Raw genomic sequence first — 23,929 nt, 5'->3', positions numbered from 1 at the left:
TTGAAGTCCTTGATTTTGGTCACACAAGAAAAAGTGGAGAGGAAGAACGCTGGATCTTGAAATTATCTCTGTGACAATACATGTTTTATTGACCTAAAAAGCAGGCAGTCTGGTTTTAAAACGTTTTTTTTTTTTGGTCTTCTCCATGTCTATTTTGTAATCTTCAAAGAAACATGCAAATCAAGTTGTGGATTGTTTTGTGCTCTGAGGAATGAAAAATAGGGAAGCTCTCCTGTTTCCTCTTGAGTGTCTGAGATTTGCAGAGACGAAAAGCATCAGCACAGCTACCTCTGTAATAGAAGGAGGGTTTACATTTCTTTTGGATTATATTTGATTATAATTGAGTTTGAAATTGTGTCTTTCGTTTGATAGCAAGGAAACTTAGTTGCAAACTTTAAAAAATATCAGGAGAACCCACTCTTTCCAAGACTTAAGTTGTAGCAAGTCCTGTTAAGAAATAGCGCTAGTGTTGCACACATCAGGGGTCAGATATGTTGTACTCTTTGCATAGCCTGCAGGCCTGTTCTGTCAGCTTCAGTTAAAGGTCGTGCATTCCTTCCTAAATTTGGCTTCCCTTGGAAATGGGCTAAGGGAAGAAGGCCTCCTTGTCATCTGCCTTATTCGTAGAGAGTGTATGTGTCCCCTGACCATCCAGTTTAAGTTGTATCTCAATGGATGCTTGATATATACCTCTCTCTTAGAATTTCTGAAGCTTGCTATACATTTCATTATTTTAAACTGTTAGTATTTTAACTTTGAATTGTATTAAAGAGATGCACAATTATTTCTGTGTAATCCCATAACTATGAAATGCAGGCATTGAAATTTCATGTTTGTGCACCATCAAATTACCTCTCAGGTGTTTGCTAACCACCGACTTCAGTAATAACCATAAAAGAACAAAATAGACATTCACTGAAGGATAAAAGAGTTATGTAGAACAACAGTTATCAGATCTCTTAATTCTTTTTTCTTAGGCAAGGCAGTCAGCCCCTGGGGCATTTAGTTGAATTATTTGCTGACTGCTGGGTGCAAGTGGAACCTGTTGTTCCAGCAAGGTGGAGAAAGAAACAAAAACAAATTTCCAGTTTTAATACAGGAAACTTGCCACCCCCCCACCCCCCCACCCCCGCTCATAGCTCAATTAAAAAACAAACCAAAACCTATTAAGAGGGCCCATAGGTCTCTTGTTTTGGATCTTTTTTCTCCTCTGCCCAGATAAAATCCTTGGGATAGAAGCCCTTGTTACATTGAAAACTACCCAATTTTTCAAAGAAAACATTGTTTCTGAAAGTGTGGCAATACCTACCACTGTATTATACAGCTAGAATAAGCGGTTTATGTGTTCATGTTATGTGATGATGTTTAAAAAAAGGATGCAAATTCATCAAGTGCTTAAATGTGTAGTAAGAATTCCTCAGTAAGACTGAGAAAAATATAGATTTAATTCATGCATTCTGTTTTATATGCAAATCAATATATAATTTTCAATTGCCTATTTTGTGCTAAAAGATTCTTGACTTAAGTTGTACGGTGAAGGGGTAACTTGAGGACAAATGTAAATACATACCAAGCTACTTTGTCAGGTCTTAATATGTTGGCTTGCTGCCAAGCTCTTTCAAAATACCAGGACCTTCACATATGGACCTCAATAGATATATCAGTTAATTGTTTTGTCTCAAAGATTTTCTAACAAGACTTCTTCCATACAGTTTTTATAGTTAAAAAAAAAATCACTTTTTGTAATAAACTCGGACAAATTGATGTCTGAAGAAAAGAAGATGTTTAGATTTTGACTTTGATACACACTCTACTTGAAGATATGCTCAATTCTCTGCATGTTTGATGGTCCTTCGTATGTAAAACTTGCTTTGGGTTGCCTATCTTACAGCAGAATTATGCTTCATAATGCATTTTTTTAGTCAGTTGCATATACAATTGAGAATCTGTCTAAGTTGGTTCAGTGAAGCCACAAGTTTATTATATTGTCGTTTCAGCAGTAGTGCGGAGTTAAAGGATTCCTGTCCACTGCTTTGTGTTCCTATTTGTGTGGAAATACTTTTTTTGATTTTCAGTTAGTTCAATAATCTTGTTTAGAGTGCAGTCTTGTAAATAGCTGTCATCACAGATATAGGGTGAAAGAGGTAGAGATGATGAGGCGATGTGAGGGGCTGCTATTGTGGAAGAGGTACAGGAGATGCATAAGCAGGCATTGATGCAAGCTCCTTTATGCTGAAAACTGTCCTGTGTGTATAGGTCTTCTGTCAATATTCTACTTCTTGTGGGTCCCTGTCAGAGTAAGGGCCTATTTTGTTACTCTTTCACATAAGGCTGTGTCAACTGAATCAAGATACTGTGGTAGATAGTGGAAAAGGTACAAATTAAGTTTGGATTCACTGGCATAGATGTTGCACTTTAAGTCTTGGGGGGCATTGCCGTTTCTTTTTCTTCAGAGAATGCTTATATAGTCGTCTTTTAATGACTAGAACCTGGAAAGGTAAATTGCATTTTTACAAATAGATTAAGAATCACTACTTTCATTGCAAATCAAAATTCTAATGAAACACCTGAATAGTTTTATAACTTCACTTTCTCAGAATGAAAGTATTTCTATGCGTATGTTTGAAAGTCTGCATCTAAATTGTGTGTACAAGTAGACTGTACAGTAGAAAGTGAACAGAAGAGAGAGATTTCAAGCTATTAAGTAAGCTTGTTTACAGGTTTTGTGAGCAAAAATGCTGAGAAATAAACCCGGTCGTTAAACTGAATTGGGTCATGGTAGTTTAGGGAACTAGGAATCTCTAGTGAGCTACTATCCTCTGTTTCAGGATGCAAGCAGTTTAATTTTGCAATGTGAAAACATAGGCTTCATTTCCAAGATTACTGTCAAATAAACTGTGAGAAATTTTCCCTGCTACTATGCTGCTGTAAACAAGATCTGAGGGGCTTGAAGTTCCATAATACATTTCTCTTTTATTTATCACTTCTGATGCTTTATACTCCTGCCTCTTCATGTTCTTAGTTAAAGATTGGTATTGATCAGTGCAACTGGACAGCTGAGAGCATAGAATTTACTTTATGGTAAAAAGTTCACTTTAAATTAAATGTTGACCTGTAAAACCCAGTGATTAATGGCTTGAAATGGAAAAGTGATCAGTAAGAATAGTGATACAGACATATGGCAGTGGTCTTGGTGTACAAGTAATAAAGATGTACTTGGTTATTTTATTTTTAGTTAATTTGATTAATATTCAGATTCTAGAATTTAAAATTTGCCCATGACTTTTATTTGAAATTGTTAATAAATTAATTGTTAATTGTATAAAATTATTAATTGCTAATAAAATTAAAATTCAAAAGCAAATTAAAACATTTGACCCAAGTCCTTTTTATCTGTGTGTGTGACTGTTTACTTTAAAAAATGTCAAAACTATTAGTTTCAGGATAAAAAGTAATCTGGATATTCGCTTCTCACAAAAAGACAAAAGAAATAATATGTATTTTCCAAACTGATTATGATAAAGACCAGGAGCAATTATTCAGAAGATACCTGCCACTAGAAATTGTAAGAACATGTTTGTGCTGTGTTTTGACAATGTCCCTGCAAATGGAAAGCTACAGCGTAGCTGCAATATTTATAAATTTATGCAGTAGTTTCTGAAAACCTGTAATTGTCTTTTTTATTAGAAGATATTGGTCATTATGTGAGCACATCTTTGAGGATAATCTGATTGTTGGTGATATGCAACTAATGTAGTAATTATATTAATATTTATGCAACTAATACTATTAGTGATTACTATTAGTTGCATTACTATTATGCAACTAATATAGTGATATAGCCCTTGAATTTCAGACCAGTTATGTGCAGAAAATTGTGCAGAAATTTAAGTGATATTCAGGAAAGATACTAGTTCGGTAATCACTGCTGATTAGCGTCTAAATAGATTAATTTTTGTTTGTGTTTTTATTTTTACTGTAGTATGCCAGTGTTGAGCAAGATGGTGAGCATTACATGACCCCAGAAGATTTTGTGCAAAAATACCTAGGACTTCATACAGATCCTCGTTACAATCGTAAAACAGTGCAGCTGTTGGCTGGAGTGGCAGATCAAACTAAGGATGGGTGAGAATTTTGCTTTCCATTATAAGCTTGTAATGCACTGGTAAATGTGAGAGTGAAAGAGTTTGATAATTTCATCTTCTAAAATAGATTATAGATTTTATTACACTTTAAGTTAATTTAGGTAGTAAGTTTTTTTGTCAAGTACAATAGACTATAAATTTGAGGAAATTGGGAAAAAATACAGTGTTTAATGTGCATTTTTAAAATTGGAATTTGTTTGAATGGAGTTTTAACAATCACTACAAATGCAGAGGAAGTTGAACTCCAAATAAGTCTAATGTAGTATGATTGCCTTGAAAAAGTTCTTTTCTGTTTACTCATGTCCATGATTAGATACTATGTAGAATCTTTAGTAGCTGTAATTAAGCATGAAAACATGGAAAAGCTTTCTTATTTCTGTAGTGTGCCATTTAAATCAAACCACTGAGGTCTTTATTTTTAAAGCACTGGCTATTAGGAAAGAGAGACACTAATGACTCTATGAAGGAAGAAGGCATATGTCTAATCAAATAAATATATATATAAATATATATACACCATATAAAGTTTTCCCAACTCTGCTTGCAGATGATATTGCTTGCTTGTAGACAGCTCTCTGAAAATACTTTACAGAATGTCTGCTCCTCTGAGGTAGCACCCTCTTAATTCACTTGTCTTCCAAAGAGCCTTTTCTCTCGCTCTATGTAGGCTTCTACTTTTGGCTTCAGACTGTAGTAGGAAAGTAGGCATTGTTGAGGTGAGGTTAGGATGGATGAGAGAACAGGTGAAGAATAGAGAAGGGAGTGGTTATTTTGTAGAGGAGAGAGAGAAAGCTGATGTTAAAACAGTATACCTTTGTAAATACGTAAGTGCAATTTGTTTTAAATAGAAAGCCCCTCAACAGCTATGGATTTGTGAGCCTAAATCTGACCTTTGGCATCACTTAAATGTTTTTTGTTTACCTGTATTCTGCTTTAGAATATTCTAGTAGTTGGCGTAGTATACTGAGAAGCCTGTGCTTTACAAATTAAATTGTATATGCTGCATACATTTTACACTTAATGACAAATGTAGGATCTCCTGTTTTATGTAATTTTACATGATTGTTTTTAATAAAACTGCAGCATTTTCATAGTACATTTCATCTATATGACCTTGTCTTTGTTTGCAGTACATGGCTACAGTTTGTTGAATTGTTACAGATTGAAAAGGCTATTTTATATATATCTATTGAAATAATAGTCTAATTGATTACTAGTAAACCAGTATGTTTATGTTGAAATATGTTGTTTGTCTTTTATGGTGTACATTTCTTCAGAAAATGTCTTTTACAGTAAGAAATCAATGATTTGTTTTATTGCAACAGAAATTTACATTGAGGCATCACTGTTTCATTGCTTTCCCTGTGGATATAAGTTTGTTTGTTTGTTTTTGTTTTTTTCTTATATTTAAATCTGGGTAATATTTGAAGTGAGATAATCAAACACTGGTAAGTGTGCTTTATCTAATTCTTAGTTGGAACAGTGGGAATGGGAATTATTAACATATGGTCTGCAGTGCAAAAAGTTTGTCTGTTTGAATACTTGTCTGAAACTTATTTTCCTAAATGTTTTAGCCTGTATTTATCTCTAACCTGTATTTCATGTGAAGAATTTGTTATACCCCCATCATCATCATTGATTTATTTATTTGCTTTTACATTTGCATTCTTCCTTTTGTAGTGAGTTGTGATATATCAAAATCCAGACTCTAATTATGTCATCTGCACAGAGTTTAATCTGTAGCATAAATTATTATTGTAATCTTCAACTGAATTCCATAATGCATTATGTCTTTCCAAGGACTTAAAGTTACTTTACTAAGTCCAAGGAAGTACCAGTACTCCTATTTCATACATACATTTGTAAATTAAATGACAGCCCAACATCACACAGCAAGTCATTGAGGAGCCATGGGTTCTGTTACAAAATTTCATTCCTGTATCTGCTATCATATTCTCTTAGCCTTGCTTGCCCTTCAGATAAATACTCAAAGTGTTCCTGGTAACTTTTCTTTGTTATTTTTTTTTTTTTTTGATTTCATTTACATTTAAGTTTGGTACTTTAGAAAACAAACTATTTTGGAGCTGTCTGTCTGTAGGCATATGTTTAAAAAATGTTTTTTCTCTCTTACTTTTTTTTTTCTGGTGGTAACTTGGTCCTTACATAACTGTTCCAGAGTACTATTGCCTTCTCCTATTACAACAGTACAAGACTGGTTTACCTTAGTGGAACTCTGTAAGGTAGTTCTTAAAACAGATGACTCTTCACTTTGAAGTGTTTGTTCCTCATTGTTACAAAAGCATGTTCTGAAGAATTAATGTGATAAGCTCTAAACTAGAATTTGACCTAAACTGCTTTGTCTGATGTCTGGCTGCAACAGGGTTTCACTGATGCTGTAAGCATTCCCATGTCTTCAGACTGCAGGCACTAGTTTTGAAATTAAGATAAATATCCTCTCTGAATTATGTACTTGCATATGTGTGCCAAACCCAGCTTTCCAATTACATAAGTTAATTTACATTAGTAGGTATTGCAGTTCTAAAATCAAAGATTTTCTTCTTTCAAGCCTTCAAAATTTCACAGTAGTCATTCAAAATTCTTTATTTTAATTGGTTGTTTCTGGGTACTTTTCTTTTTTAATTTTTAATTTTATTTTTATCAGCATATTGTTCTTAACATTTGGAAATTAGGTCTTAAGCTAAGTCCTGAAGAAAGAGTTGATGTTTCACATACTGAAGAGTCACAACAGAGCTAATACTTAATGTCTGAAAGTTTTTGTGGGGAAAAAAGAGCACGGAGTTGTAGTAGGAAAAAAAAGGTATAGAGGAATTGTAAACACATGGCTTGCTTTGTGTGCTTTTGAAAGGTAACAGTACAGAAGAAGTAAGAGAAAAGGAAATTTTAAAAAATGTTACAGATAAAATGCAAGGTGAGTGATTTGATATTGTTATGGACTCTGTAATGCAGCGGGTTCACTGAATGATACTTGAGTAGCAATTGGGTGGGAAGTTCTATCATTCTGTTTAATCTAGCTCCTGTTATCTCCGTCTTAATGGATAATGGAGGATCACAGGGGATATCCCTGCTCTTAGGCATTGCAAGCTGAATACATGGAAAGGAAATTGAATGTGTCTTGTCTCCTTTTGCTGTAGGCACTGTTAAAGTGAGTCCTCTGAAGACGGCTTCTTTCAGGTTCAGGCTTCTACGAATGCATTCTGCAGAGATCGTCACTTGATTCTGTCAGTTATAAAGCTTCCTGCTTAGGAATTAATTTGTATGTCAGGTTTTCGCTTGTATGTGAGGTATATTTTGAAATGATAGTATTTCCAATTATTTTAAAAGGATATTCTGTTTCTTTGATACTAAACCCTTATTTATCATGATCATCCTTTGGATGAAATTGACTTTACATCTGAAGAACTATTCTTACTTCTCTGGTTTTTTTTGTGGCTAAAGTGTGAAAAATTAGTATCATAATTCTGTATCTGCCATATCTTAATTCCTTTGAAAATCACTACATTTTTTCCTGTATTTTCTGCATAATGCTTATATGCAAGAATGTTGACATATGTAACCTCATTTAGAGTATCTCAATTCTGCTTTATGTGTAATCTGACAGGGAAACACTAGGTAAACTAATGGATAGTGTGGTTTGATTTTTTCATTTTCCTCGCTTCCCCTCCTCCCCTGTAGGTGACAGAATTTCTACTTTGCTCTTTAGCAGTAAGCAGTGTATGTATGAAGTAGTCACTATGAGCTAATGATCTTCTATGAAGAGTACTAAATTCAGATCAATTAGGTACATTATCTAGGAAAATATACAATATACAATGATACTCTATGTTTTAAGAATATCTAATGAAATAGTAATTTCTTTGTTTAGTTTATAAAATGCAATTATAATTTCCATTCCCATTGATAATTTATTTGATACTGAAATAGATATCCCATCATTTATTTCTGTAAACTGAGCTAAGGGAGTTGTAACTGGATGGAATATTTGAAGTCATCAAGCTAAGTCCCCTATTTTTACAAGGGTGAAAACACATATTGGTTCCAATAAACCAAGTTTGGTGTTAAAACCTCAGGCTTTTGCTTTCAGTATTCTGGACAGGACACAGTATATGCCTGCTCTGAATATCTTTATGGATATGTAAAGTTGTTAATGTGTCAACATTATCCTTTATCTTCTCCTGGCTTAGGGCTTATCTTTCTTCCGCCATTCTTACATACATCATTAGGATCCCTTCTAACTTCCTTGCGGTTTATGGAGGACTGGGGATTCTTTAAAATGTTTTTTTTCTATTTAGTCAGAATGAGTTCCTCTAGAAAAGTTAGTTATGATTATCCTAATAAGTTACCTGTACATACATTCAAGTCCGAGTTTTTATGTGTTAGAACACAAAGCAGCATTCCAGAGACATTGCGGGAACCTTAGCTGGGGAGGCTGCTGCTTCCTTACCTGGCACAGAAACAGCTTTCCTAGTGCATCCTGAGTTGCATTGTTCTGTATGGTGACTGCCGTGCATACACAGCTCAGAATCTTGAGATCTGCTGTTACACTCAAATCCTTCCCTGCCTTGGTCATGTCTAACTGTCCCTATGTCCAAATGTTTTTATAATTTCTTTCTTTCTTGGCCTCACCTACATGGCATCGTGGTTCGTGTTATATTTTTTCTATATTCATAGTAAAGTATAACTTATTCTGAACCTGGTTTTTATTTGTTATATGTTGTTTTAAGAAAACACATATATTGTGTAGTATATTCCTATACTTAAACTATGTTTTCTTTCTTAGCAGAAATAGATATATAAATTAAGATAATGACAGCCCAATAATCTTCATGGTGGGGTTTTTACATCTTAATTTTTAAGTGCTGTCTGCTTACATTTGTAATTGCAAGGTAACATATTGTAGCTATTTACGCAGAATTGCTTATATTTTGTACAGTCTTAACATTTTTATGTTAGAATTTTATTTTAATAATTGGATCATATAGTTTTCTAGAGCATCAGACGCATTGTATTCACATGGTGTTGTGAATAATTTTTTAAAATCTTTTTAACTTCTGTATTTTCTTTCATAGGTTGATTTCCTTTCAAGAATTTTTGGCATTTGAATCTGTTTTGTGTACTCCAGATGCAATATTCATTGTTGCTTTTCAGTTGTTTGACAAGACTGGCAATGGAGAAATAACATTTGGTAAGAATATAAAGAAAAACATTTTAAGAAAGTGATAATAGTAGTATAAATCTTAATAGTGGTTCATGACCACAGAAATGGTACATAGAAATGCGTATTGTGCTATACTGTACTGGTTGGCTAAGAGTGTTCAAGAGTAAAACTGCTTTTTTTCTTTCAAGTGAAACAAGCCTAAGAAAAACACAGAAACAAAATCTGTTTTGCTCTGTCTTCCTGAATCAAGATTTTTCATGTTTCTGAAGTAGTTATAACAATGCTGTTTTGTTCAGTGTCATTCTAAGTAAATTTGTAGACTTTGAGCTCCTTCAGTACTGAGGGATTTTAAAAATATGTACTGGATCTCCATTCTTCTTTGAAGAATTATCATTAGATACAATACAAGCTCTATATAGGAATGAAGGAGGTTTAACCTTTAGAATCTCTAATTTAGTATTCCTTTTCTTGAGGAGTAAATCTTTAATGTTATGAGTGTTAACTTCCAACTAGATCATGTATTTGAAGAATTAGGAAGAAAATATGGCCTTTAAGTTTTGTTACCTTTTTCCTCTTTCCTTAATCACATAAATTAGTAATTGGACAAAATTCTTTAAGCTAACTGTACTGCTCTGTGATGTTGCTAAATAACTGTTACTAAAATTGCAGTCCTTTGAGGACTAGGTTTTATTTTTAAAACTTCATATATTTATGAAAATTAGAAAAGCCAATGCTACAAATTTTAATAAAGTGGAATGAGAATTACATGTTATTTCTATCCAAAAGAATAAAGTTCTCAATAGAGAAAACACAAACTGTGCTTGGATTTGTAACCACTTGCCGTTTGTACTATTTCATTCTTATGAAAATTGTTGCAACTTGTTGGGAATAAAAAAAAATAAAGGAAGCAAGGGTCTTTTTATAGAACCAAATTGCTTGACTTCTGATGTTTGTTAAATTGCATCATTAACTGAAGGATCAAATACTGAGCAATTTGAATATACCTCATCTTGAAAAGAAACTCAGAACTTAAGTAAAGTTGAAGACAGTAAATGCAGTCATTAGGAAGTAGACAAACTATTACAATCATTATGACCACATTAATGATGGTATATTTAATAGTGTCACAAAACGATGATATACACTTTGTAGCTCTCATGGAAGGACTTGAAATAGCTGGTTCTGTAAATTAACAAAAAGTAATTTCAGATTGTGTTGCGATTCCTCAATCAGACTGAGGATTATTATTTTTTACGAGCACATCATTATATTAAAGGCTAAAAGTACAACACAAACAAGAGAAATTGTAAACCAGAAAATTCCATAATGTTTCCAATATCTTCATCACTGATTTTTGTTTTTTTTAATAAGGCTGATAAGTCTTGAGTAGGAAACTCTGAGAGAAACTTCACTATTGGTTTCCTGAGTTTACAAGATTATATTGCAATTATTATTTTATTTACTAGTATGTTATAATATATCAGTGGTACTTACTTTTGTGCTACAGTTCTCATGTTTAGTGCTGCTTTTTTGTTATTGTTTGTATCATGGCCTACTTATTTTTACGTCATAGGCATATCATAGAAATTAATGCATGTGGGAAAAATGTGAATGCTAATATATAGCACGTTCAGAATTTGGTAACTCTGCAATGAATTGCTAATTTGGTCTTGTTGCCTACAGAGGCTGTTTTGTGAGTCCTGCACTCGAAATTTCATTTTCATACCACATCAACAGAGAAGCACAGAGTTTAGTTTCATGTAAAAACGAGAATATATAAAACTAGGTCTTAAAAGTTTTAATAAATGATTAGAAATACACTGAAATCAGTTTAGCCAATTGGTATAAGAATTTCTGTCAGACAAGTCATCTCTCTTTTATGAATATGCAATGTATCCAGTCTGCAGATAAACTATGTTGGTTATGAGAGCAAACATGAGTCAAGATGTTCTAGCTCAGATACAATGCTATGTGAATGTGATTGCATTGGTTCCAAAGCTAACTCAAGCCAGTAAGTCTTGGCAGAAGTGACATGGTTTTACTGAGGTTTTTCTGCACTGTGCATCTGGAGCAGGGGCGGGGAAGTGCTGGAGAATGGAACACAGAATCAGCTTGGGTCTGTTAGGCCAGTAACTTGAACCCAACACTGGCCTTGCTGGATGTGAGATAATGTCTCAAAACCATTTGGGTGTGACTGTGCGGCATTTTAGAAAGATATCCTGGTCTACTAAGATTTTCAGTTATCCAGTGAAAGTTAAGTGTATTTGTTGATTTTTAGAACTGTCTCTGTTTTTGAAAGCAAGATGCTCAGTTGGATTCACATCTCCTTTTTAGGATTTATTTACTGACATGGACTCAGACCATACTTGAGCAGTTTATGTTCTTGCAGTCCTCTTGAACCTCAGACTGCCATTTGTCTCTTCAAAAGTTTAGCTTCTAACTCTCCAATGAGTACTAAATTGTATTATAAAGAACTTCTGAGTTGAAAAATGGAAGAAGACAAAAAGTTTATGATTCTTTAAAAAATATTTAGTAGAAATACTTGTCAGCTATGCTATGCTAATCAGTGTCTGTGCCATATAATATGTTAATTGGAATTGTCGAAACAGGAAGCCTTCTGTCACTTTAACATCACCTACTTTCACACTGCTTTGGGACATTTTTCCGGGAGTTTTGGACATCCCAAAATCCTGTATGAATGACTACCATAAATGTGCAGACAGTATGCTGTGATATTCATGCAGTAGATCCATTGCAAAAACATGAAATTGGAACTACTTTGTATGAGTAAACTGTACAGCATGCTCAGCACTCATGTTTCAGCTGCACTAGACTTGATACCAGCTTGGTGAATAAAAAGTAATAAAATGACTATTTTTAATAACCCACTGATAAAAGTGACAGTGTAGTTTAAATGACTGTTAAGTCATGGAGAAATAGGAAAAAATTATTTGTTTTCCTGATCAAATGCTTGTACTACTTCATAAATTATTCCTAGGTGAATATTTTATGGGAAATATATTGCTGATGAGCCCTTACAATATTCTTTAACCATAAAATACTTAAACGCTAAAGCTGATAAAGAAAAGTGGTGGGTTTTTTGTTGTTTGTTTGTTTGATTTATTTGTTTGTTTCATTTTTCATGAATTGTCTTTATTGCTGGGTTGCTGTGTGTAGCCAGAGAAGACTGACAACCAGTTTTCTTTTTTGATCATTGGATGTAACTGACTAAATTACCTAGCATGAATGAGATATTTAAAAACCATTGATAAAATTAGTGCTATGGTACTAAGAAGACTCCTTTTTATTGCTATTGTTGTAGGTCTTTTGATTTGAAGTCAGGTTAAAGCAAACGCAAATATTAAATGCGCTCAAGCTATTTCATGTGCTTCAATGTGGAAGCAGGTAGTCCTTATTGTGGTTGAAGGTGAAGTGTGTGTGACTGTCACTGAAACTTCTCTCAAAAACAGAGTGTCTAACTGGAAGTAAAAGGATTCTTTGTAATTTATCCCTTTGGCAAGCCATGCAGTGATCTGGACTGTATCACTTTTAATTGGAATGTACAATTTCAAGGCTTTTTCCAGCTGTTCATCTTTGTAGAGTCACCAGAAAGAAAGCCATTCTCTGATAAACTGGGGAATTTAAGAGACACTTTTTTAGTTAAATACCCATGCTGGTATGGTTAGAAAGATAAAGCTAAAATAATGAGGCTTAGAAACCAATTTTACTGCCTTCATGTTCAGGAGTCTTCTGTATTCAGTTTTTTTTATATAATTTTGGACATAATGGGAAAATATTTATGAAACTGAACATAAGGTTTTTAAAAACATCCTGCAGCTCAAAATCTCATTAAAAATATTTTGCAGAGCATAATGATCTCTTCTTTAAACGTACTGGGGGGAGTAAGGGAATTGAATGCCTGATAATGCAACTAATGTGAAAATTACTATGATATTGGTGAACTGAAATAATAAACATCAGTGTAATAATTTCAGAAATTGAGAATACAGCAGTACTGAAATCTTGTCCATCTATTTTCTTCAACAAATTTTAATCTAGGAGAAAAAGTTCAGATTTCCCTTAATCAGGACATAGAGTTTGAGAACACTGGAAGAAGGTGAGTGAGAACAAGAGAAAGGAGTTGAACATATGTTGTTACAGTTCTTTGCTGTTGAGTATTATTTTTCAGGAAACACAGATCACTCCTAATACTCACTTCCACCATTTCTGAAAGAGCAATTGGATTGAAAATGCTAGGATTTTTATTTAATCTTAAGAGGTCTGTTTTATAAAATATTATTTGCAACTGTAAATGCTGGAAACCTTTTAACATGTAAGCAGAAAAACCGTCATAACTATATGGCTATAGACCTGAGGATATAAGAAAAACACCATGTTTTGATCAAGTGTGCTGTAAACGAGAACTGCTAGTTGTATGTGTATGTAGCTATATGTAAAATTTGCTGTTAGCAGAAATAAGGAAAAATAGCAACATAGGATATATTAAAATGCATTATGTATGTTAAGACTGAAATATGTACAAATGGGAGTGTAAATGACTGAGTAGAGAGATTTAAAAAAACACCTCACAAATTATTAAACAACAAACCGTTAGCATACTTAGGCTACTACTTGAAACTATCACATTTATATTTCTGTGTCTCTAAGAAGCATGCCTGATGTTCCATCATTGGTGAGAGGGAATGGTGAACTCTGTTAACAGGTTGGTGGCACTGAATTGCTTGAGGTTTTCACTCTGCTTCTTGGGGAGCTGATTAGTCAAAACAAGTAATAGCCACCTCAAGGTTCTCTTGGGCTATCAAGCTCATCCCCACCATGGTCCCTCAGCAAGACATCACGGTGTTCATAACATCTTCTTCTGCCTTCTTTGAAATTATTTCCTAAAAATTTTGTTCTCGTATCGTTTTTTCTGAGCCTGATAGGTAACAGTATTTGGAAGTTGAGCCAGTGATGGGTATGCTGCCTGCAGATAGCTGCTCCAGGTGTCTATAATTTGTTTAAAATGACTGGGTGGGGAAATTCTGAAGTAATCTTGAGAGAATGTGTGTCGCCTTGGAGGTAGTGTTCTAGTGCACTAGAGTAGTAGGTTTATTGTTCCTGGGGCTGATGGTAAGCTGAGTATATCATCAGGCTACTGACTTGTATGCCTATCTGAGAAGAAAATGCATTGTTATAAGCCTGGAAAGAAAGTTATCAGCTCAGTGGGAAAGAATTCCACTGCAGAAAGGTGAGCAAAGAGTAGGAAAAGACATTAGTAAATGAGCAACATGTATTGACAGGGACAATGAATGCATTCTGTAGAATGTCAGACTAAAATGAAAGGCTTTAAAAATAATTTGCTGTTTGCCTCCTGCAGAATAGCTCTGTTGGAAATTTGAAGTACTTTGTAGTTTATCTTAATTTGGAAGCATTACTGGGTTTTGACTGAGGGAGATAAAAAAAAGGCAAAAAATCCCCAGCATCTGTATCTGAATGTTACCTGTTTTCTTTGTTGTCAGTGCTTTGCTTCTGCTGTGAGAAAAATAAATTAAAAATATTTGATCATAATTCTGAGTGGTGGAAGTGCAGGTGATAACCGCATTATGTATAATTTCTGAGATGTGACAGTCAGTTTGCTGCTTCTCATCACATGAGCTGTTGTGGAGATGGCTATTTCCTTTACTATAAGAGAATAGCCAACAAAATTGGATTAAAAAGGTATTCTTGAAGGTATTCTTGTGAAGAAAGCATTGCTGCTCTTGGGTAGAAGTAATAAATTTTAGAGTTTATCTAGCAATGTTTTAGAATCCTGGATGGCTTTGGAAAATTGTATTTAGAGTTTCAATGGTTTTAACTGTGTCAGTTATTCACAACAGGTGCATGCTTTTGCTCCTGTACCCCAAATGCTTCATAAACAAAGCCAACATGGAATTAATTAAGCATTAGATACAACAGCATATCCTTAAACTCAGACTACTCTAAAACATGCAGTATACATTACTGATTGTAGTTGGCCTTGGAAGAAAAAGGGATAAGGCATCTCAATTTTAGAGAAGCAACAGGCTAATTTGGATACCATTTATTAAAGGTGGTAAGTCACTACTAGAATTTTTCAAGTTTCAATACACTCAGCTATTAAATATAAATTTATGAATTCATTTCCCAGTGTTATTATTATGTGCTGAAGAATCTTTATGTGTGATGTGTTCATGACTAATTGTAATAGTTTTAGGAAGAAAAAGATTAACAGCATAATAAACCAGTTCTTGGTTGTTAAAGTAGTATATGCCTAAATGCTTGGATGAGAGTTATGAAAAGATGAGGGCTTAAGTCTCATTAAAAATCATTAAAGTATCTGTCTATATGAGCAGGTATGAATATTTTCTCATGAGAAAAAAGACAACCTTTCTTTAAGGTTTAAAGAAGCAATTATTGGAAACAATTGAAAAGTACAATTTAAATTTTCTGGCTGTTTCAGCATGTTCTTTGCTCAGTTTTCATAAGGAGAACTGTGTGTATTAGAGTCAGTTTTACAGATGTGTAAGTAGTCACTAGTTGGCACTGTTTCTACCTTAATAACCAAGCCAGTAGATACAATTAAGCAGGCCTGTCTCCTTTTGCCTTCACAATTTAGTGCCGTTTTCCTAGCTCAGTGGTGAGCTGCACTGTGTTTGTGTTTGTAGTATGTAAAGGCTCTAGGTAGCTTGGTCAGAAGCTGCAGTGAGTCAATGGTAATTGGGGAGTTTAAATTTGCATCTCCTGGTTCCTTGATCTCTAGTAGTGATGAATAAATCTACAGGCAAAACTTTCAAAGGAAGTATAGCAAAATAAAATATTTTAGTACTATGTATTGGGTGCTTTACCTCTCACTTTCTTAACCCTTACCTTGCATATTAATACTGGTGAATAGATGCAGACAGTTACAAGTAGCAGGGTAGTTTTTTAAGTTTCTTGTTTGCCCAAACAACTTCTTTAGCATACCTTGCAGTGGAAACTATAAATTGCAGGTTTTTTACTATAGTCTATGTTTGACCTTTAAGTAAGGGTTAAATTACAGTTAAATCGCTAGCTATAATCTGCCCTTTGAATATGTAATCTCAAACTAACCATGCTCTAGCTAAAGAATCCTATTTGGAATGTCCTTGTTCTGAGATGGATTCATTCTGAACATTTCCTTTCCTCCCTGAATAGGTAAAACTATGTAATGATTTGACAGGGTTTAATCTAGAACTAATAGAATGGCTATAGAATTGAAAGAATGAATGAATCAAATAGTCCTTTAGCATAGAGAAAGCAACACATTTACTCCAAGTAAATAGCTCTTGATGGAGTTATCAAATGTGATGTTTAATTTAGTTATTAGCAGGTTCTAGGTTGGTTGATAAAACCAAATTAATTCAGGTACTTTGAGGTAGATTTTGAAAAGTGTTCACGTGGTATGGATAGATACCTAGTTATACTATTTATGTGGTTGGATAGTCTGCACAAAAAGCAGGCTTGTTTTGCAGCATGGCGATGCTGTGTATGAATAATGCATGCTTTTTTTTTCAGATGAGGTTTTTGACAGAATTCAGATAATACATTTGGCATTGAGATTTCAGTTGTACAGTATACATATGAAGAATTTCATATTCTGAAATGACAGGTTTTTTCTTTACCTCATTAAAAAGAGGACATCTCTATCTTCACTTATCTTAAAACATTTTAATAACTGAGACTACCAATTATGTTTTATAGGATTTGATTTTTGTGCTAAGACCTTATCAAAAGCGTCTAATAAGGTGCTTTCTGCTGAGTTAATGATATGTTTTAGATGTCATTTCTTATACCTATCTTCAATAGACATATTCAGACAGTGTGATTGTAATAATCAAGGTTCAATCAAACCATACTCAGTATGACAAATATTGCATGAGATTGTAATGCAGGTATTCGTGCTCTTGATAAAGGGCTTAATTTGACTCCTAGCAGAGAGCCACTATTGATTTTTGTATCAGAATGCAAAATAGTTCTTATTTGTCATGTATGAGGGAAATTGCTTCTTAATTAAAACTAAATAAAATACTCACTCCAAGGTTTTATGCAGTAATACAAAAAGTATCACGTTGTGTTGAAAATGTGTTCTTACACAGGTCTGTAAAGGTTCAGTTAGCAATTATTCTTAACAAACTAAAACACTTCCTAAACAGCTGCTTAAAACATCATTTGTATCCTTCCTGGAATGTTTGTAGATTTACTGTACCCCAAAGCTCACTTCTTGTTTTTCCCTCCCCCAAAGCAAATGTCAAAGAAATATTTGAACAAACTATTATTCATCTTCAAATCCCGTTCAACTGGGACTGTGAGTTCATTCGACTGCATTTTGGACATAACAGGAAGAAGCATCTTAACTATTCAGAATTCAGTCAGTTTCTTCAGGTTAGTTATTAACCTTCTTCCAAAGTAGAATTGAAATTCATTTTCATTTCTAATAATACACTAATTTCATTATAAATTTGGATCTTATTCTGGTATTTCTCCATACCAGTTCTGTAAGCAGTATGTACTCATTGTGCCTTAACTTGAATACCATCCTATAAAAGAATGGAACTAAATACACTGTTTATGAAATTAACCGTTTTACTGATTGTTGTTTAACTGGATTGAGGGTCTGCTTTTTCTGTCATGGGAAATTAATAGTAAAATTAACCTCTGCCAGAGAAAGATAGCATCCTACATATAGCCAGTTGTTATTAACCATATAACCTCCCATATAAATGTTTTTGCTTCTTTAACGTTTCTTTTAGTGTATTTATCCTAATACTTACCCTTTTTTTTTCTCTCACTGGCGTGATTGGGAGTTTGATCTTAAATGCAGCCAACTTTGCAGGAGGCGTATCTCTTTCCTGAAATGTTGCTGAATCACCCTCTAGGGACCAGGCTTTAAAGGATTTCATTTAGAACCAGACTTTGTACTAAGTCAAAAAGTTACAGTAAAAATATAAAATGAATTGAAGGTTATACTAGAAGTTAAAAGAAGGCATCAGTTATAAAGGAAGAAAGGAGAGTAGGAGAAACGTACATTATAATTCATGAGAAAGGAGTTTGCAGAATTGTTGGTAGTTGCACTGAATTCCATAAATTAAGTTTTCTGTCTAGTGGACCTGAAGAAAAATAGATTATGCACTTCCAGAGCTAGCCTTTGCTGCAAAATAGTTTTGTCTTAAAAGTAGTGAGTGATAGATGTGCCTTAATACTATCTGTCATTATTGTCCAGCGTAAAAATAGATCATAGAATCATAGGACAGTTTGGGTTGGAAGAGACCTTTAAAGGTCATCTAGTGCAACCCTCTTGCAATGAGAGGGGGCATCTTCAACAAGATCAGGTTGCTCAGAGCCCTGTCCAACCTGACCTTAAATGTTTCCAGGGATGAAGCATCTTAACCTCTCTGGGCAACCTTTTCCAGTATTTTACCACCCTCACTGTAAATCTACCCTCTTTTCATTTAAAACCATTACCTCTTGTCCTACTAAGAAATCTGTTCCTATCTTTCCTGTAAGTGCTGTTTCAGGACTGAAAGGTCTCAATAACATCTTCCCAGAGCCTTCTCTTCTCCAGGCTGAACAAGCCCAGCTCTCTCAGCCTGTTTGCATAGGAGAGGTCCTCCAGCCCTCCAAGCTTTTGTGGCCCTCCTCCCGGACTCACTACAGCAGGTCCATGTCTTTCCTGTACTGACCTGTATCTGGATCTAGAGCAGATTCTAGAAAAACATGTCTTAACTAAATAGGATCTGAAGTCTGTATTGTAAATCGAGATACTGGAGTTTGGCACAGACTTTCAAGGCTGCAGTATAACATGGTGTTACTTTTAAGGAATAAACTGTGTTCTGCCTTTAGTACCATGTATTTTAAGTGATCCCAAGCACAAATTTGGAATACTGGGCAGAAAAAGCCGCATTGCTTTTTTGTGTGGAACCTAACCCAGAACAAAGTGATAAATATCTGTTTTGATTTTATGCTTATTGCTCCAAGATACTCTTATGTCGGATACCGTAACCTTTTACTGTCTTCATATATTAAAAACCCTCTGTAGGGAAGGGTAGTACGGGCTGTAGTAATATCAATATGTATACGAATTGGATATTGTTGCCCCTCATTTTAGATTAGGTTATGTTTCTTGTTTCTTATTTATCTTGTGGGGTTTGGACTTGGATCATAGCAGGCTTGTTGCACTCTGATCTAGAAAACCTTGATCTTGAGGTTAAGCAGTTGAGAACTTACTGTGAAGGTGATATAAGCTGGATAGTTAGACCTCTTCTTATTGTCTGTCAGTACATGGTTATTATTTTTGCTGCTTCTGGAAGTCTGAGTGGCAGCTGAATGTGCTTTATGTTTGCTTGAATAGAAGGAAACAACTTTTTCTGGACATTGAATTTACAACCATCATTATTATCTTGAGGTTAGGTTACTGCAGTGTGCTTTATATGAGGGTTTTTACAGATTGTATAGGAGTTTTAAATTGCCTGAAATGAGTGGCCATTTATGACATTATGGGAAGTAGCTGTTGGGGGCACTCTAAATCTGTATTATATAATTTTCACTGTCCTCCTGTTTATTTTCAAGTACTTTTCAATGAGTTAGTTTATAATAGCCCAGTCATATTTCATCTTGGATGTGCAGGAGATCAGTTCACTTCAGGTCTTTTAAGATCAATATCAGATGTTTCCCTAGCAGTTAAGTATTTAATAAAGGAATAGATAGCAGACAGGACATGGATATATGAAGTTTATTTCTCAGATCACTTAGAGAAAGTGTGTATTTCCTTACAGTTGAGCTGGGGCTTTTCCTTGACAGAGGAATGAATTTGTGGTTAAACTCAGTATGCAGACTTCTCATTTTACTTGAGCTGGCATTTAAGTTTAAACTGCAGTTGTGCTGTGGTCTACATGCATGGACATACTGAGGCATGCTATAAGAATCTGAAATAAGTGACATTTTTGTGAATACCTAAGTTATAGAGCTTGTTTCTAATCTGCTGTTTCTGAATGCTCATTCTAGGAGCTGCAGTTAGAACATGCAAGACAAGCCTTTGTATTGAAGGACAAAAATAAAAGTGGTATGATAACTGGGTTGGACTTCAATGACATCATGGTTACCCTTCGCTCACATATGCTTACTCCATTTGTGGAAGAAAATTTAGTTTCAGTAAGTGTAAATAAAAGTGCCTTGAATTCAGCATTTAATAGCTGTAATGTTTTAAGATGTTACTTCTTCTACGCCACTTTGTCTTCTCCTACCTGTTTGTCACTTCCTTGGTACTAGAGATTATCCCCATCATAACAGAGTGGACAGAGTGAAACATGGCAGCATTCCTTTGCTGCAGTAGTGGAAAAGTTTGGCAGTCTGGTTTACATGTTGGAAGCAGTTTGAGTTAGTCTACTAGACTTTTCACTAAAGCAAGGCAAACTGTACTTGGCACAGAAAGAACATTCATTTGGAACAAAAGCATCTGATTTTTATATTTGAATATATGACATCTCAAAAGGTGGAGACTAATTTCAGTTTTGTCTTTTTATGTATTCTTACATTCTTTTTCAGATCAGAATTCATAAAATCAGTGTGTAGATTCTAGAGGTAGAATGGTTACAGCTGAGATAGTTTGGCAAGATCTGTAGGTGAAGTAATGACGTAAAAGTTATAAACTAACAGTATATAGTATTAAAAGTATGTAAGAATGAAAGTTATAAAAATACAAAGGAATATCTTTTTATCTTACTATTTTCCCTATATATCTTGTGTTGTCTAACTAATAAAACATACCATCTTGTGTAAAATTTATAGTATCTACTAACTCTGGACTTGGAAATAGTCACTGCTGTATGTGATGCAATAAGTCAGTTAGTGCCTTTATCTGAAGTAGCATTTACATTCGTCTATTAGAAATAGAATATAAGAAAAACAGTGGCATATTTAGTACATGCATCAGATACATTGAATAATTATCTACTTAAATGATTATTTCCTGATTGTTTCCTAATGTTTTTACCAAAAAAGTAGTATCCCGTCTAACAATTCTGCCCTAATGTTTTTTATCAAAAAATATCTTAAAATTGCAGGAATGGAAAGAGATCTTTAATTCTTTCCTTATTTTTAAAGGTAGCTGGTGGAACCGTTTCACATCAGGTCAGCTTCTCCTATTTCAATGCATTTAATGCCCTTTTGAATAACATGGATATTGTTAGGAAAATCTACAGTAATATAGCAGGTACAAGAAAAGATGTTGAAGTCACAAAAGGTAAAGTATGTTTCCTACATTTTATTAGTGTTTTAGTTCTGTCCAATTTGTAATCTGTTATTGCACACGAGTTAAGGCAAGTTGGAAGCTGCAGTAGTATGCAAGGTTAGGGCTACTATGAAAAGTGTTTAAAGAGTGATTTTCATCCTCACAGGTTAGTGATAATTTTTAGCAAGCTCATTGAGGAGAAGAATTGGCCTTGTTGGCCTTATTAGTTTGAATGATTAACTTAAAATCAGTATGTTGTTGAGAATTTTACCACTCGTTGAAAAATTCTGGAAAGGGATTCATGGTTGCTTAGAAATAGAAAGGGAATGTGATAGAATGGGTTAAGTTTGAAAATCCATCATCAGTAATCCCCATGTTGGTTTAGCTCTAGTTACTTTATTCACAATTAAATATTTTTTAGAAAAATTGTAATTATTTATGAATTCTTAGTGCTTACTTGCCTGAGCGGTTTTATATATAGTTTATATCTGTTAGGACATAGGTAATCTGTGTGCATATGAAAAGTTGCCATATTTCAGTCTTGCTGCAGGCATGAGTAGATTGCTTTCGTAGTCATTTTATGACAGATTTTATCACTGATTTTATTACCTGTATGGATGGGACCAGCCAAGTCTGTGTGTGGTGAAAAGCATGCCAAAAAAGCATCCCCTCCCCCCCATTCTTTGTTTGGGTTATGTTCATATGCTCTGCATACCTTTGTCCCTAAAGGAAAACATAAAATGCGTGTCCTCATCCTCCAAATTGTGCTAACAAATTGTCTAGCAATGTTTTTTGGTGCAGATGCGTAAATACATCTTGCTTGGATTTGTGTTGTGGAAAAAAAAGGAAGTATGTTTTTACAGCTCAGACTTGTTTACTGCAGCTTGCCAATTATGTCATGAACCTGTCATATAATTTGGCTAGATGAATACCTAAACTTGGGGTCATTCGGAGCTAGCAGAGCGAAAAATCTGGACATGATGGCAATAGATGAGTCAGTTGCTCTTAAAACTGTGAATAATGGCCCATTATTCTGTTCTATTTCACAGAACTTTAGAAACAAGTGTCACAAATTGTGGGTGTGGTTTTATTAAGCTTGCTAATAAGAGGATTTTTTGTTGACTTTGAATTCTTACCTTAAATCGCAGTTGTGGAGTCAGACTTGATCTGTGATGCAAAGGCCTGTTTCAAGATAAATGTTCTCCTAAAGATATTTTTTTCCCTTTGCATAATGGATTTTGCTTCTTGGAGAGAGATTTCGTTTTGATGGTATTGAAGTTATTTGTGAGCGTTTAAAGAGGAAATTCGACAAATAATGCAATTACTTTATTTCTCTTTCTCTTTTGAATCCAGAGGAATTTACGCACTCTGCAATCCACTTCGCACAAATTACACCACTGGAAGTAGATATTCTCTACCAACTTGCTGATTTATACAGTGTTACTGGGTAACATAATTAATATTAGCATTTTACAGTTGTTTTCTGTGTGAAAGCTACTAATTTTCGCCTTAATTTTGCAAAGTTTTGTATCATATTATATTTCATTATCAGTAATTTATTCAATGTAAACTCACCTTGATGTGAGTTTTGTAAGTGAATTGTGTATATCAAACACAATTATTAGTTGTTATATTATAGGTAAACATTTAAAATAGCAAAATACATTACAGTAGTCCAAAAAGACTACAGTACGCTGGTATTATCAACTCTAAGTATTGTTGATGGTTTGCATGGGTCTTTAACACATGTGAAAACTTAGGTAGGAATAGATAGAAATAGGTTAATTTGTGTAGTATATCCCTTGTTCCTAGTTATAGGAATAATCCAGGCTCCCTTTATTTCCACTTGCAAGCTATGAGAATGCCCTTCTAATTCCAAGCATTTTTTATTGCAGTATAGCAGACTTCTTAGATGTGCATTCAGATGTGACAAGTGGGTTTTTTAAACTCAAGATGTATTCTGTGGGATGTGGCCAGGAATACAGTATTACTGGATTTTGTGTTTTATCTGCCGGTAATTTATTTTTCTCTGTCCTTTGTAAAGGCGCTTAACTATGGCAGATATAGAGAGAATAGCACCACTGGCAGAAGGTGCATTACCTTACAACTTGGCAGAACTCCAGAGGCAGGTAGGTAGAAAAAGAATAAAATTGTTAAAGTTAAGTGAATGTTTACGTATATTTACATGTGAAAAATAATAATAATACACTTTCGATAGGTTCTGAAACATGCTGTATGTATTGCTATTAGGATAGAAATCGGGCAGGCTATTGAGTATGCATCTAAACAAGGTACTAGATGTCATATTAGATTGGTCTGATGTCTGGCAGGGTAATCTAAAGCACA

At 34.3% G+C, this 23,929-nt stretch overlaps 1 protein-coding gene across 3 annotated transcripts in view; it reads left to right on the top strand.

The window, feature by feature from the left end:
• Positions 1-23,929, top strand: part of SLC25A12 (solute carrier family 25 member 12) — a 50,006-nt gene that overhangs the window by 1,923 nt on the left and 24,154 nt on the right. For 2 of the 3 annotated variants that reach the window (XM_057423888.1, XM_057423889.1), the window contains exons 3-9: positions 3,983-4,125; positions 9,233-9,348; positions 17,600-17,739; positions 20,359-20,505; positions 21,457-21,595; positions 22,937-23,030; positions 23,628-23,712. In XM_057423888.1, the coding sequence (XP_057279871.1) occupies positions 3,983-4,125; positions 9,233-9,348; positions 17,600-17,739; positions 20,359-20,505; positions 21,457-21,595; positions 22,937-23,030; positions 23,628-23,712 (864 nt within the window). Of the gene's footprint in view, positions 1-3,982; positions 4,126-7,297; positions 7,448-9,232; positions 9,349-17,599; positions 17,740-20,358; positions 20,506-21,456; positions 21,596-22,936; positions 23,031-23,627; positions 23,713-23,929 lie in introns of those variants that run through there. The other variant, XM_057423890.1, reaches the window with a different exon arrangement.

This window comes from Pezoporus wallicus, unplaced genomic scaffold (assembly GCF_028554395.1).
Source record: "Pezoporus wallicus isolate ANWC-B61680 ecotype Strahan unplaced genomic scaffold, APGP_CSIRO_Pwel_v1 contig_1181, whole genome shotgun sequence".
In the NCBI taxonomy this organism is placed as follows: Eukaryota; Metazoa; Chordata; class Aves; order Psittaciformes; family Psittacidae; genus Pezoporus; species Pezoporus wallicus.
Note: the sequence above shows the minus strand (reverse complement) of the source record. Positions and strands in the feature narration are given on the sequence as shown.